At 48.9% G+C, this 14,970-nt stretch overlaps 1 protein-coding gene across 1 annotated transcript in view; it reads right to left on the reverse strand.

Moving 5' to 3' along the window:
- The window catches only part of Chid1 (chitinase domain containing 1), a 37,623-nt gene that overhangs the window by 16,633 nt on the left and 6,020 nt on the right, over positions 1–14,970 (reverse strand). Inside the window, exons 2-8 of the mRNA XM_036170758.1 lie at positions 13,614–13,767; positions 11,958–12,107; positions 11,377–11,509; positions 10,126–10,170; positions 9,187–9,293; positions 7,729–7,790; positions 3,729–3,821 (exon numbers count right to left, since the gene is read on the reverse strand). Coding sequence (XP_036026651.1) covers positions 3,729–3,821; positions 7,729–7,790; positions 9,187–9,293; positions 10,126–10,170; positions 11,377–11,509; positions 11,958–12,107; positions 13,614–13,724 — 701 coding nt within the window. The 5' untranslated portion in view covers positions 13,725–13,767. The remainder of the gene's footprint in view (positions 1–3,728; positions 3,822–7,728; positions 7,791–9,186; positions 9,294–10,125; positions 10,171–11,376; positions 11,510–11,957; positions 12,108–13,613; positions 13,768–14,970) is intronic.

The following is a 14,970-nucleotide window of genomic DNA, read 5'->3' on the forward strand; positions in this document are numbered from 1 at the left end:
TGAGAGCCAGGCATGCAGCTATGGGCCCACCAGCCTCACTCCATTACCACCTGCCACCTCAGGGGAGACAGAGGGGCTCTCAACTCTTAATCATGCCCCAGGGTCACCTTATCTCGGCAATGCAGCACCCTTTCCTACTCTGGAGAGCCCAATACACAAACCTTTGTTCCCTGTCCCTCAGCCCACAGGGTGTGTGCCTTCGTCCTTCAGTGCCCCTTTAATACCATCTATAGTTGCCAGTTCCACGTTGGAGTTACAGCCACACAGAAGGTGCACAGACTTAAGGACAACCCCTCCTGGAGCTGTCCCACAGCTTTCCTCTGAAACCTCCTGCCTTTGCCCCTGGGACCCCAGCCTCCTCTGACTCCAGCCCCTCCATACCCCTTGGTGATGAGTCAACTCCCTGTCCAAGATCTTCTAGGACAACCGAGTGGGTATTTATTGCAGGTTTACTCTACAGTAATAGTTCCTGTTGCCCATCTTGCCTGGCCTTGTTGTTCCTATGGTCTCTGTAATCAACCTAAGAGGTCCCAGTAGGTAAAGAAATGTGAAGGACAGGTTGGGGATTGACCTGACCTTTAACTTGCCACACTCCTCACCACCACTCTGGACAGTATGTTACTAGTCCCTGAGAAACCCAAGAAGCTGGCTAGAAGCAGACTTGATAGGTCCTATGTTCCAAGGATGGTGTGTTGCTGGCCCCTGCAGGTCTGGGTATTTAATTAAATTAAGTCTTCAAGGCTGCCACTCTGCCCTGGTTTCTATATTGCTAAGTGTACCCAGGTGATCTTGGAAGAAGTATTCGAGGTCAGCATGGCCAAAGAGCTGCCCAATTCTAGGGCAAGACCCCAAGAGTCTTCAGTGCTGTGGTAGCCCAGCTGGAGGCCAGCCCTAGAAGCTCTGACCTAACCTACCTTTGGTGACGAAGGATATAAGTGAATTTCCATTTGATGACTAGAGGCCATCCCCCACCCACCACACACACTAGAACTGTGTCTTCCTTCCCACAGCAGCCTTTGTGAGGTGAATTACATGACTGTGTCCTGCTGAGGATGCAGGGCACAGGTGCTGACTGGGCTCCCTTGCAGAAGTGGCTCTCTAGCAAGCGGTGGGGAAGGACAAACAAAAGAACAAAAACAAAACCAAACCAAAAAAAAAAAAAAAAACCACCCCATGCCCTGGAGCAGTACCAGCAGAGCCTCCCCAGACCCCGAGGATCTAGTACTCCACTACAATCAAGGCAGAAGAGTTCATCCCCAAACCCACAGGGCCTCAACCAGCTTAGGGCCTTGCTTCCCCTCAGATGCTACTGACTCTTGGTCCTTCTTCCAGCCACTGCAGAGGTTTCCCTCCCTCTGGGTACCTTCCAGAATCCCTCTCCCCATGGCCACATAAGGCGAACCGTATGCCTTGGTCACTGCAAAGCAAGTGGTGGAGTCGGTCTCAGCTTCCATGACCCACTTCCAGCAAAGGACTGGGAGCTTGGGTGAAGATGCTTGGGCAGAGGGGTCTTCCTTAAAATCTGGCACTCTAACCCTGACCAGAATCTGAGGGCAGTTTCCACAGCCTCATAAACTGCCCCAGACTTCCAAACTATCCACTCCAAGTTTCCAACCAGCTATAACATCCCAGTTAACATTACACCAAGAGATCCAGAAACAGAAACCTGGCAGAGGCACAGCTGAGACCACAGCTCTAGAGACCCTTCCGGGAGGCTTTGGCCTCTTCTCCTCTAGGTCAACAAGACTACTTGTTCAGCTGAGGAAGAAAATGTCCACTCTGCTACACCCTCACCAGCCCTGGGCAAGCTCAAGAATCAGGGGAGGGGGTCAGACCGTCTAAGTGCTTCATATGAAGAAGATGCAGCTTGGAGAATAACACAGGCCCCAACCCCTGGACAAACCCCTGACTTGAGTTCCTCTCACTGGCAAGGGTGGGGTCACTGAGCTACAGGTGGGGACCTGGCCTGGGATCCATCAAGACAGAGATGGATCCTCCTCACTTAGCATCTCGTGGGCAGCTCAGCAGACACAGTAAAGGGAGGTGCTAGTAGAGGGTGGTCCTCAGAGTTGAGTCCCAGGCAGGAATGAGGAGCATCACTGCACAACACCAAGCAAAAGACTTGGTGTGAGTAAAACAGAGCCCCACCACACACATAGGTTCTACACATTAAAACATAGCCTCATCTACATGGTGAGTTCCGGGCCAGCCAGGGCTACACAGTGAGATATTGTCTCAAATTTTAAAAAAGTGATGAGTTAATGCAGTATCTGTCACATGCTTGGGCAGATGACATGGACACTAGTTTCTGGAGACCTACCTCATGTCACCTAGACTAGAGCTCAGCCCTCATGCTTTCCACTTTCCAGGTTCCTACCTAGAGTACCAGAGCGCACTGCACTCTGGATCAGGACTCCTGGGATGGGCCTGAAATCAATGTGGAGAGCCTGCAGCTGTTCTCAACAGTCCTCAGCTGAGAGCTGAGGGAAGAAGTTTAGGGAGAAAAGTCAAGACAGCAGGCAGATATTCAGGCCATACAAAGGGCCTTGGCATCCTCAAGGTTGAGCTGGTGGGTCTTAAGTGTTGAACTGCATGAGTAGTATCATCTGTAGTGACAGGTGGCACTAGGTGACATTGGGTAGGTCTCTAACAACTAGTGTGTGTATCCGCTGCCCAAGCACCTTGTAGATGCTACATTAATTCAAGTCTTTTTTTTTTTTTTTTTTTTGAGACAACATCTCACTGTGAGTCCTGGTTGGCCTAGAACTTGCTGTGTAGACCAGACTGGCTTTGAACTCACAGAGATCTGTCTGCTTCTGTCTCCCAAATGCTTAGATTAAAAGGACACACCAACGTGCAAGGCACAAGCCATTTCTTTTAGAAGCGTCCATCAGCCTGCCAATGATGTACCACAGGCCCTGGAGGCATATCCAACCACATCCAGCTACTGTTATTTCAGATAGCTGAAGGCTCAAAGATGACCAGAGAGAAGGGCATTAGAAGAAGAAAGCACTCTTCTAACGTGGTACCACATCCCCAAATAGGGCTGCTCATGGAAGCTGGTGGATACCAGAAAGATTCCCAGGACTCCCACCCAATAGTTCTATCCCTTCCCCATCTCATACCTGCTTCTGCCTGCTGCGCCCCAGGTCTACCCTCAGGTGATGCTGAGTCTCCTATTGCCCAGCATTGTTATTTCTAAGCCAAACACTGGTGATTTCTATAAGGTGCTCTAGGCAAGGTGGACACGGGAATCCAACTGCCTTGGCTTCACTTGTAGTACCCAGGTCACTCACTAGACTACATCTTTCCCACAGGTTCCAAAAGAGCTGCCTCCCAGGGCTGGGAATGGTAAAGAGCCAGAGTCTGGAACAAAGGCCCAGGTCCTTTCAGTAGCCCCAGCTGGCAGCAGCTTGCCCAGTTACAGTGTAACATGCTATAGTCATAGCAAGTATTGTCAGCCCAAGCACTGAACTAGGTGCCCCGGAGCCCCAGGGACAGATAATGAGACTCTACATCTAAACACGTGGATTCTTGTGTTGATGAATTCCTCAATAGTATGCCTATATTGAGGGACAAAGCAGGTTAGAGCTGCAGGTCAGCTTCTCCTACCTCACAACCCAAGCAGAAGGTAAATAGCATTCAAAGGTTTTTGGGGGGCAGAGGGGAGCTCATGCTGATGAAAGAGGTGGGCCCTTGACTGTTTTCCATCCCTAGAGTACACTTACCCAGGGGTGACTGCAGGTGGAATGACCAGAATGGCCAGCAGCCTGGCCTGGTGTAGCGCCTCAGCCAAGTGAGTAAGCATGTGGATGAGGCCTCTGCAAGAACCAAAATTCAAGGTTAGCCCAGAGTACTGTGGGGTTCCCTGGCACCCAGTGCTTCAAGAACATAGCAGATGAAGTCCAGACTTAGGACTGTTGCAGAACTGCAAGACCCTGCACAGAGTTTCCCATACAACCCTTCAGTGAGAACCCATGAAGGGACTGAGGAAAAGGAGACTCTATACCCCAGTTGAGTCTGCCTTTCCTCATACTTGGGAATCCCCAGAGAAGGGGTGTTTTGGAGTCAATTAAGGGCCAAGAACACTGACCCAGAAGAATCCTAGTCACCTTCAGACTAAGGAACACCACAAAATACTTTGAGCAACATACCAGGTAGGTGCCCTTGGGAAGAAGGATGGGTTAGGACACCTGGAGTAAATACCAGAAGAACAGGAGGCAAGAGATGGGGGAACCAGACAAGAAGGTAGAGGAGGCAGCTGGTGGTGTACCTTAAGGACAAATGTCAGCTTCTCTCCACACATGGCCTGGGAGCCCAGTCCTTACCCCTCTAATGGACTGCCTGTGACATGTTCAACACCAGCTGCTTCCCCAAAGGTGGCCATCTTAAAGGAGGTGACACAATGCAACTCAGGGAGACTCTACTGTTGCTGTGTAAAGGAGGTCTTCCCTTCCTCTTGCACAGCTGGACCCTCAGGAACAGCTCCATTGTCAGACAGGTTGACAAGTTCTACACTTTCAGGGCCAAAGCTGAGTGCTCTACTGGCCACAAGACCTGCCCCTAGCACATCTCTGCAAATGATCTAGAGTCCTCTCAGTGGCCAACCACTGGATAACAATGGCTTCAGTCTCTCTGATGTGGCCCAAATTGATCTATAACTTTTCAACCTGAGTACCAGTGATTCTAGTGTGACAACTCTAGCTATGAAGGGCTAAGGGCACTTAAATCCCAGTTGTCTGTCCTTTGGGCTGGTATACACTTTGCAGGTTGCAGGGGGCAATACAAGTATGATACAGAGTTTTGGGGCAGCCTATTCTCACACTTCTGTGACTTGTCACCTACCTGTGCACCACCTATGCAGGTGGACCAGAAGTACCAGAAACCCAGTATTATAGAATGCCAACCCCACCAAAGAGGACTCTTCTGCCTGATTGTAGGACAAGCAGCAGAATGGTCTTTTTCAAGGACATACAAGATCTAAGGGCTAAGAGGTGCCTAAGACTGCTCTAGGAGCTTTCAAATATGAGTCTACCTCATCCCTCTCAAAGGCCCACACTACAACCACTCTGAACGTAGGGACTCCATACGAGTTCCCCACAGAGTTCTAGAGAGACTGGCAGTAGTAGTGTCCCCATATGGACTTCGTCAACAGAACCTGCAGGCAGCCTGTCTCTGAGCCTGTGCCTAGTAATGGCCAATGCATGTGATCAGAAGCCGTTGAGCCCAGCTTTAGGGCTGGTACAATGGGATGAGACCAGTTGTGTGGGGGGGGGCATAGAAAAGAGGCACTTGGTTAGCAGTCTCTCTTCCATCTTACTGAGGGACTAGCATCTTCCAGAGGCAAGGTTAACACAGAGCTGATATACCCAAAAATCTACTGCTGCCTCCAATGGCCATCACGTCCCCTGCCACTGTTGCCATCCACATTTTGGGGGAGATTACTACTATAAGACCCTCGGTGTTTACTGAGATGAGCCCTGAAAATGGAATTAAGTCCTGATTAAAGCCAGACTGCTGTCCACAGCACTACCTACTCTAGGGGCTCAAACTGGTACTTCATGGAGATTATGGGTTTGGCTCCTTCCCTGAAGAAGAACCTTTGGTGGGGAATCTAAGAAGAGCAGGAAGCTAGGCAGGGCCTGCCCTCATAGGTACCTGAAATTAGGTGGCCCTGAAGGCTGCCTGCATAGCCTCTCCTGCCATGACTAGCAGCTTCTGCCTAAGAGCAAATGACTGTGACAGATGGCAATCTGAAGAAAAGTCCCCAGAGATGAGTCACATAGTTCCTTGACACATCCACTAAGCTCTGGGAAAGCTGGGCAACAGGCTGTCTCCTGAGACAGAATCACAGGCCCTACCATCAACTTTGGATGAAGGGCAAGCACATATGTACCAACCATGCTGACTTCACTCTTCAAACTCAAGACAGACATCTATAATAGTGAGAAGTAGGAAATGGCAGTAGTCTCCTTAAAATATTCCCATTGTGTCTTACCACAGCCTGATTCATCCTGGGGCAGTGTCCAAAGGAATCACAAATCAGATGGCTTTTGCTACTCAGGAGCCTGGCCTCTACCTTGACCTCAGCCCCGTTACTGCTCTGCAAACAGCTCTCCACTGTTCCCTAAACACAAAGGCCCATGTCTGCTGCTCCTACTTCTTCCTCTCCTTCTGCAGACACTGATACTCCCACTCCTAGACCTCCCTATCTAATATTAATGACCCACTGGGAGCCCAGACACAAAATGCAGCTGTGTCTCGCTGCCTACTTAATGTGCTAAAACACAAATGAATTAAAGCAAATCTCTGATTAATAGATCTGTAGTCTACAGAATTAAAAGAAGGGATGGCTGCCAGCAGTCAGCTTTGGTGGGACCCTCTGCCCAGCAAGGACACAAAACTGGGCCTGGAGATGTCACATGGCTGAGAGTCTGGGGCACCTAACCCTCATGTCAGAACTGGGGTCCTTCAGGGACACTGCAGGCAGAAGGTTCCCCATTAACTCAGGAACACACTTCTCCCACTGTGTTGTCTCCTGGGGTCTTTCAACAAGGGCAAGGCCCAGCTTTAGGCATACCTTCCTCTGGGCTCTCAGAATGGAGGGCCTTGACATCCCTTCATCAAATGACCTTTTCTTTCCCATGCCTACAGTGCTTCATCTCAATCAGGACCTCTCCTGAGACCACAGGAGAGTTGTGTGGTGATGCTGCCTCCAAGTGGGCACAGTTGAAACCTACAGTCTCCTGTATATAGCAAAGCCTCTAAGAGAGGGAGCCCAGAATCTTGTGAGACAGCAAAGGACAAGAGAACTACTTCTGAGCTGTGGCTTAGAAAGCATAAGTGGAACCCCTTATGCAGGAAGAGGAGGTGGAGCTGACTCCTCTACTGCCCCAACACCTGGTGTGGGCTGCACAAACCTCTACTGTGAGTGGATACCTGGACAGCACCAGCCTTTTGCAGGGCAAAATGTTCTTGTGTCATCTTCTACAGGGCAGAACTCACATTTGGCAGAGCTAGAAAAGGTAGCTGTTTCAGGCGAGCCAAAGAGCCTGAGCTAAGGATCAAGGAGGGGTCATTCCTTAGTGTTGTGGTCAGCCTCAAGCTAAGTTGAAGATGTTGGCACTTTCCACGATTCCCTCCTTTCCTGGTCTCACTGGCAAAGTGTAGTAGGACCCTGTGAGTTTAAGATGTGTTGTCTGCTAGCTGGCACTATGGTAGCAAGGAGACATGAGGGCCTTCTGCAGCCTCTTCCCAGTAGACTACTCTCATGCTCTTGGCATTCTATCCCCAGTAGACACTGTGATCATCACACCCAGGTCTTGGCCACACTCATTCAGTCTCTTTTCAATGTCCCTGGGAGTCTCCTTTGTGCTCAGTGGGGAAATCTCTACTTGGGTCCAAGCTGAACATCTATAGCATAGACCTGGCCACCCTTCTCTCACTGAGTCCTCTTGGGTGAGGATTCCCCATTTCCTTTAGCCATTCAAGAGGGGCCTCCAAACTAGCACAGTAATGTAGTCAGGACAAGCTGCCTGCCACATGGCTATTCCTGGCTTCTCTGAGTAGGCCTCCACCTTTCACAGGGTCCCAACCCCAACCCAGAGCCCAGAGGCTAAGGAAGAAAGGCCCTCCCAGGCAGATTCCCTCTCCCTTAGTCCTTTTTCTGGTTCCTCCAAACATAGGGGACAGAAAGAGAACTAAGCAGCTGCCCACATTCCCACTCACACATGTTTCTGGCTCAGCAACTGGCTCCAGACCTCCACCACAAAACCGTCAAAATGCTGGTTCTGAAAGAAATGGGCAGGTGAGGAGAAATGGGAATCTAGGAGGATTAAGGGAAGACAGAAAAGATGTCACTGGCTCTGCCCACCTGGCAAAGTAGCCCAATCACTTACTCACAAGCCAAGACCTAAGTCTGCACTACGCACTCGGAAGCAGGCAGCATGGGGAGGAGGTACCCCATAGCAGTCAGAAGGGCAGAGGTGCTCAATTGCCCACACTTCTCCACCCCTGCAGTAGCCCAGGCATACCGATGGCCAGCAGGGATGGGCCCTCCCCAGGGAGAGTTATGGGGTTTTAGCCAAAGGAAGCTTTCTGGCCCTAGAGACAAAAACTACCCTACCTTTGGGACTCCCAAAGCTATGAGCAAAGGTGGTACAGCCTGCGTGGGGCTTATGCTACCCACCCTGGAAGACACAGTTGCACAAGAAGATATCCATGAAAAAGTCAGGCAAGAGGAGTTAAGTCCTGCTTCCTGTAATCTCAACCCTGGAGGTAGAGGTTGGTGGACCACAAGTTCAAGGCTAGCCTCAGCTACATAGTGAATTCAAAGGTCAGTCTGGGCTATGTGAGATACTGTCCCAAAAAATTTAAATTAAAAAAAAAGGCCACTAAAATAGTTTAGCAGGTAAGAGTGCTTTCTGCCAGGCCTGAAAACTTGAGTTTTATCCCTGGAATTCACATGTTAGGAAAGAATAACTCCAGCAAGTTGTCCTCTGCCTTCTACAAATGTGTTGTGCCATTTACCCTCTACACATGTGCACACAAAAATAAATAATTATGTTTAAAAAAAAAAAAAAAAAAAGGCTGGAGAGATGGCTCAGAGGTTAAGAGCACTGGCTGCTCTTCCAGAGGTCCTGAGTTCAATTCCCAGTAACCACATGGTAGCTCACAACCATCTGTAATGAGATCTGGTGCCCTCTTCTGGCCTGTAGACAGAACACTGTATGTATAATAAATAAATAAATAAATCTAAAAACAAACAAACAAACAAACAAACAAACAAACCAAAACTCTCTTCTAAAAAAAAAGAGGAGCCGGGCGGCGGTACAGGCCTTTAGGCCTTTAATCCCATATTCAGGAAGCAGAGGCAGGCAGATCTGTGTGAGTTTGAGGCCAGCCTGGTCTACAGAGTGAGTTCCAGGATAGCTAGGGCTGTTACACAGAGAAGATCTGTTGAAAAAAAAAAACAAAAATAAAAACCAAAAAAAAAAGGACAAAGAAAGAGGAGTTGGTGCGGGGGTAGAGTGGGGTGACCGGGGTGTATCCTCGGCCAGAGAGGGAAGCAAGACAAGTGGAGAGTTGGGAGTCGGAGGTACAGGCTGTCTGGAGAAGTGGGGCCTGGTGGCCCATGCTCCAAGCCTTATGTGAGCAGGAAGGTCCGGAGGAGCGCACAGGTCTCACCTTTGCCACCTGGACCATAGTCTTGCTGAGTTCTTCTATTTCATCCTCACTGTCTAAGACATTCCGGAAATCATCATAAGTCCAGTCTTCAAAGAGAAGCCGAGGCACTGGTAGCAGGAGAGAACACACAGAAAGACTGTGGCCAGGAAACACTGAACTACCCTCTGCTGCCTGTTGTCTGCAAACAAGTGTCCCCTTGGCTCCCAGACCAGTCAGACCAGTGACAAGCAGGGAGGCCATCCAAGGCAATCATGGATCTATCCAGTGCAGATACCCTATACCCACACAGTCTGGCAAGGAAGGAGGGGACAAAGAGATGCTAACATATCAAATACACTGAGGGCTCCACATTTCAGGAAACCGGCTGGGCCAGACCCCAGTTCATCTGGATCCTGCTGCTGCTACCCTGTCTTCCTCCATCTGACCTGCTGACTTCCACTCCTACACCACAGGAGTGGAATGAAATGACAGGTCCCCTCCTGTCATTGCTTCTGAGCCTCCAGTGGTTTCCCCTAAGCCTGAGCCCCATAGGCTTCCTCTGCTGCTCTTAGGTCCGCGCTGTTCTTTGGGAAAATTTTCCTTCTCATACAAACTGTGAGCTCCAGCGGCATAAGAAAGGTAGGAACAATGTCACCCTCAGGCAGGCCCAGCCTACAGTCTGGCTCTAGGAAACTCAGTAACACTTGCTAGACAGGAAGAAAAGAAGGAAGAGAGGGCACTATGCAGGAAAGTTATGAGCCAAGGAGGGAGGTGCTTATGTGGGTAGTCAAGCTCAGCTGACTACTCAGAGCATTTAGTGCAGAGATTGACCCTCAAGTAGCACAGCCTAGATTGGAAGGAACAAGAAAGGACCCTAGGTCTATCCTCAGGGAGGTTGTGCCATCTACATGGTATGGCTGAGGCTGCTCTCCTGACCATGCCCAGGCCTGCTGCACTCACCTACTCGAAGGCCTTTGGCATGCTTCTTGACAGCTCGCATCCACCCTGTTAGAGATAAAAGGGACAGTCAGTATACAGCATACGTCTAGTCCAAAGATCCAGACCATTACTCACTCCTCTCCTCCCAGGGGCAACCTTACAGTCACCCTATCCTCTATCTCTTCTATTCCACTCCTTCTTCCTGCTCGGAGTCCTTTCTTCCCATCATCTTTCCTGGGTCTTCATAGCATCGGGGAAAACCACCCCTGGTCTCAGAACTCCCAAACCAGCTAACCCTCTCCTGCCGGTTCTGTCAGAGGTTAAACGTGGTTCAGCTGTGTAGATCAGGCCCCTCCCAACAGTATGTGTCAGCAGTGAACTGTCCTTCTCTAGCCTATCTTCCTCTTTGGACACCAAATGCAGAGCACTAAGGAAGAGACAGAAAAGAGGCAGCCAACACTTCACCACCCAGCTGCACAAGTCACCCCAGGGCCTGCTTTCCTTACGCTCACATGCAGCCCTGACTTTCAAGAGAAGGAACAATGAACAGCTCCCAGGACTAGAGTCAGAAAGGAAAGGAGAGGGCACAAATTCCCAGTATTCCTCAATCTGTCATCTGCTGGACAGTCTCTCACCTCCCATAGCTGACCACATAGAGGACCTCACAGTGGTGACCACCTTAGGAACTATCTTTAGCTGGCAGACCATGCCTCACACTCCACATACCAGACTTCACTCTGGGCCCAGCCATGTGGTGTGAGACAGCAAACTACATGTCTGTCACACTCACACCCAGTTATATACCTAGTCACACTTGGCATCTCTCATGATCACGCTCCTATAATCACATCCAGAATCATACACAGATAGGCCTTGAACTTGTAATTCTCCTGCTTCAACCTCCTGAGTAGCAGGGATCACAGGCCTATAATAATAGTCACAATCAATATATTCACACACATTTACACTAATACTCACTGGTCATAATGCATAACCTAGCTGGGTGTGGTGGCCTTTAATCTGAGCACTTTGAAGGCAGAGGCAGGTGGATCTCTGTGATTTTAATGCCAGCCTAGAGTTCTAGGACAGCCAGAGAGACATAGTGAGACCCTGTCTCAAAAACAAAACAAAAAAGTACATAGCCAGAGTCACATACTCTCAGATACATACACCCCACACACTACACTTTTATACTCACACAGACACATGTGCACACTATCATACTCTTCTTAGCCCTCAGAGCAAGCACAGATAAAAAGGAAGTGGAAAAACCTTGGTCCACATCATGGAGGCCTGTGATTTCAAACATCTCACGACCACGTCTCTTCAGCTGCAGCCAGACTGGTGAGATCTGTGTGAACTTGCTCCCAAAGACCTTGGCAACATCATAGCCATGGCTGTTCCACTGGCAGAGGAAGGAGAGAGGAGACAGAGAACAGGTGAATACATACCTGCACTGCCATGCTGCTGTCACTTGATGCTCTGGACACGCCCAGGACAGCCATCAGTATCAGCAGTGCTGGACTTGAGCTGCCATTAGTCCCTTGCCTGGGCTCCCTTTTCCCACTCTGCAAAACTACTGGGACTGCCTGGGATCTGGGCCGATGTCCCTTCACCAGGGTTCTATAAGCCCCCACCCTGAGCTACACAGCCCTAGAGTCCCCCTCTATAGTCAGGAGGAATTGATGGGGGTCACCTGAAGCCATAAGGAACAAGCCCCAAGAAAACCCTGGTACCCTTCCCTCTGACATCTTCATGCTAGCACCTCTCCTACAGTCTCACAGCAGCAGGAACTGGGAGAAAACCACAGCCAGGAGCACAGCCCTGTTCTGCACCACAGAACCCTGACTTACTGGAGTGACATAGCCCAGGACCTCTCCAGCAAAGTTTCTCTCCCGAGCCCTTGCTGAGCAGTAGCTACGATGTTCAAGAACCACATCCTCAGCTTTGATGTCCGTCACCACCAGACCCCGATCTTGGACAGGTTTATCTGAAAACTGAGTCTGAAACAAAAGGGAGAGAAGAAAGCTGTCTGACATCTGTTCTCTGCATGGAATGTGGCATTAGAAACAGCAGTGGCAGCAGCAAGTCTGTTCTGTTCAGCCATAGACCATGTCTCTGGATTAACATGGCATTGCTCATCTGAAGACGTTATAGGTAGAGGAATAAGGCCACAGTAGATGACGTATTTCAGAAGGGCTCTAGCACTCAGTGAGCACAGTAGCATTTGCCAAGGGCTATTCAACCCTTAATTTGAGCTACAGATCTGGCAGGAGGCTACAGTGGCTCCTTCTACATATGAAGATTGACATTTAGCACTCAGACCACTGGGCATCTAGGCACCCTAGGTCTATATACTGAGGACATGACAAGCATATGCTATCCCATTGGCCAAGCCCTATCTGAGTCTCCCAATCTGGATGCCTGCCTCTCTCCCACCTCTGCTCCTAGAAGTCTTCCATCAGGTTCTCAACTTGTTAGTTCTGTCCACACTTTGGGGGTTCATCAAAGCCTTCCCTGATAGTTTTTGACTCCCTGGTCTTCCTGTGAGAGACAGTGTCTTAGGGTTTCTATTGCTGGGATGAAACATCATGAACCAAGAAACCTGGGGAGGAAAGGGTTTATTTGGCTTGCACTTCCATTTCACTGTTCATCATTGAAGGAAGTCAGAACAGGAACTCAAACAGAGCAGGAACCCAGAGGCAGGAGCTGATGCAGAAGCCATGGAGGGGTGCTGCTTACCAGCTTGCTTGTCATGGTTCAGCCAGCTTTATTATAGAACCCAGGACCACCAGCCCAGGGATGGCACCACTCACCATGGGCTGGACCCTCCCCCATCAATCACTAATTAATCAGAAAATGCCTTACAGGCTTGCTTACAACCTGATCTTATGGAGGCATTATCTTAATTGAGGCTCCCTCCTCGCAGATGACTTTAGCTTGTGTCAAGTTGACATAAAATCATCTAGCACAGATAGAGAAGCCCAGTGGTTCTCTGCCCCAAGGCACAGAGTATCTATCAGTCCAGGCCTGGGTCATAGTTATGGTCCTGTGTCAGCAGCCTGGCCAGTAGCACGGGGACTATTGGGGCTCAGGAGTGAGCTGGATGGGGGACCACCCTTGGGTTTGCAATCCCTGGGAATGTTCCAAAAGAACAGCACAAGGACCATGATGGAAACACAGTTTGGGGCTGTAAAGATGAGAGAATTCAACAACCATGGGATAGCGAAAGCAGACAGAAGATGGAATTATCACAGGATACAGAATCTGAGTGGAGAAGATAATGATACCAAAGAGTCTGTTGCCTCCAGTCCAGAGGCTGTAAACACACAGTCTTAGCAAGATTCATCCCCAGAGTCACAAAGGCCACCTATTGGCACATTACCAGCTTGTCAGAAAGCTGTTTATGCCGCCAGGAGCTAAGACTCTCCTATGTCCTGATTCACAAAGGTCCCAGCCTGGTAGGACAGGTTATCTCTTAGCCACTGTGGTCACCTCAAGTTCCCTACCTTTTCCAGCAGCGTCTTTGAGGCAGCTTTTTTAGCATCTGACTTTGACAGGGTGGTGTGAACGGAACCACAGGCTAGAGCAAGCCAGAGAACATGAAGAAGTGGCCACATGGTGGGTGTGTCACAGCAGGAACCAACCTCTAGGTCCAGGGGGCTGCAGAAAGAAAGGAGTATATGAAGGCAGATGACTAGCACAGGGATATGGCATGAACTAGACAAGTATACTTATTTTAATAGGGCTTAAGTCCTCAGGGCTCTTAGGCCAGTTCTGGTTACTGAAGTCACTAGAACATCTAGATTTCCCTGCCCAGATCACCAGGTCCCTTCAGACAACAGCTGTCCAAAGCTGTCTTCCCAACCACAAACAGCCACCCAACTAGGAAAAGTGACTTCCACATTCCCCTCAAATCTAAAGAAATCTCAGCAGCAATGGGGCTGAAGTGGAAATAATGAAGCCATAGAAGGTACTATGGACAACTACTTATGTAATCCCAGGGTAGAGCCTTTTCCAAGTATATCAATAATGAGAAAGAATACAAAAGAAAGTATCATCAGAGTTTAATATTTTAAAATGTGTAACTTTCAGAGCTGGAGAAATGTTTCAGCAGTTAAGAGCCCTGACTTCTTATCCAGAGGACCCAGGTTCAATTCCCAGCACCCAAATGGCAACTCACAATTGTCTGTAACTCTAGTTCCAGGGGATCCAACACCTTTACACAGACATAAATGCAGGCAAAACACCAATGCACATGAAATAACAATAAAGTTTTAAAAATGTTTAACTTTCAAAGCTGGGCACTGTGTTAAGTGTCCATAGTTTTAGCTACTGGGGAGGCTGACACAAAAACCTTGCTTGGGCCCAAGGAGTTCATTGCTAGCCTGGGCAACATAGCAAGCAACCTGTTTCAAAGTTTTAAAAAAGTTAAGTAAAATTTTCATTTAGAAAACAAAAAGCAGGGCTGGAGAGATGGCTCAGAGGTTAAGAACACAGGCTGTTCTTCCAGAGGTCCTGAGTTCAATTCCCAGCACCCACATGGTGGCTCACAACCATCTGTAATGAGATCTGGCTCCCTCTTCTGGCCTACAGGGATGCATGAAAACAGAATACTGTATACATAATAAATAAATAAATCTTAAAAAAAAAAAAGAAAAGAAAAAGCAAATTTAAAGACAAGTTAGTCAGAAAAACTTATTTGGGACACATTTGACAAATTTCTACCCATAACTATCCATAATATTCAAAGAAAAAACTAATTTTTTTCAGACAGGGTTTCTCTTTCTTCTCTCTCTCTCTCTCTCTCTCTCTCTCTCTCTCTCTCTCTCTCTCTCTCTCTCTCTTCAGCATAGACAGGATTTC

Source organism: Onychomys torridus, chromosome 1 (genome assembly GCF_903995425.1).
Source record: "Onychomys torridus chromosome 1, mOncTor1.1, whole genome shotgun sequence".
Classification (NCBI taxonomy): Eukaryota; Metazoa; Chordata; class Mammalia; order Rodentia; family Cricetidae; genus Onychomys; species Onychomys torridus.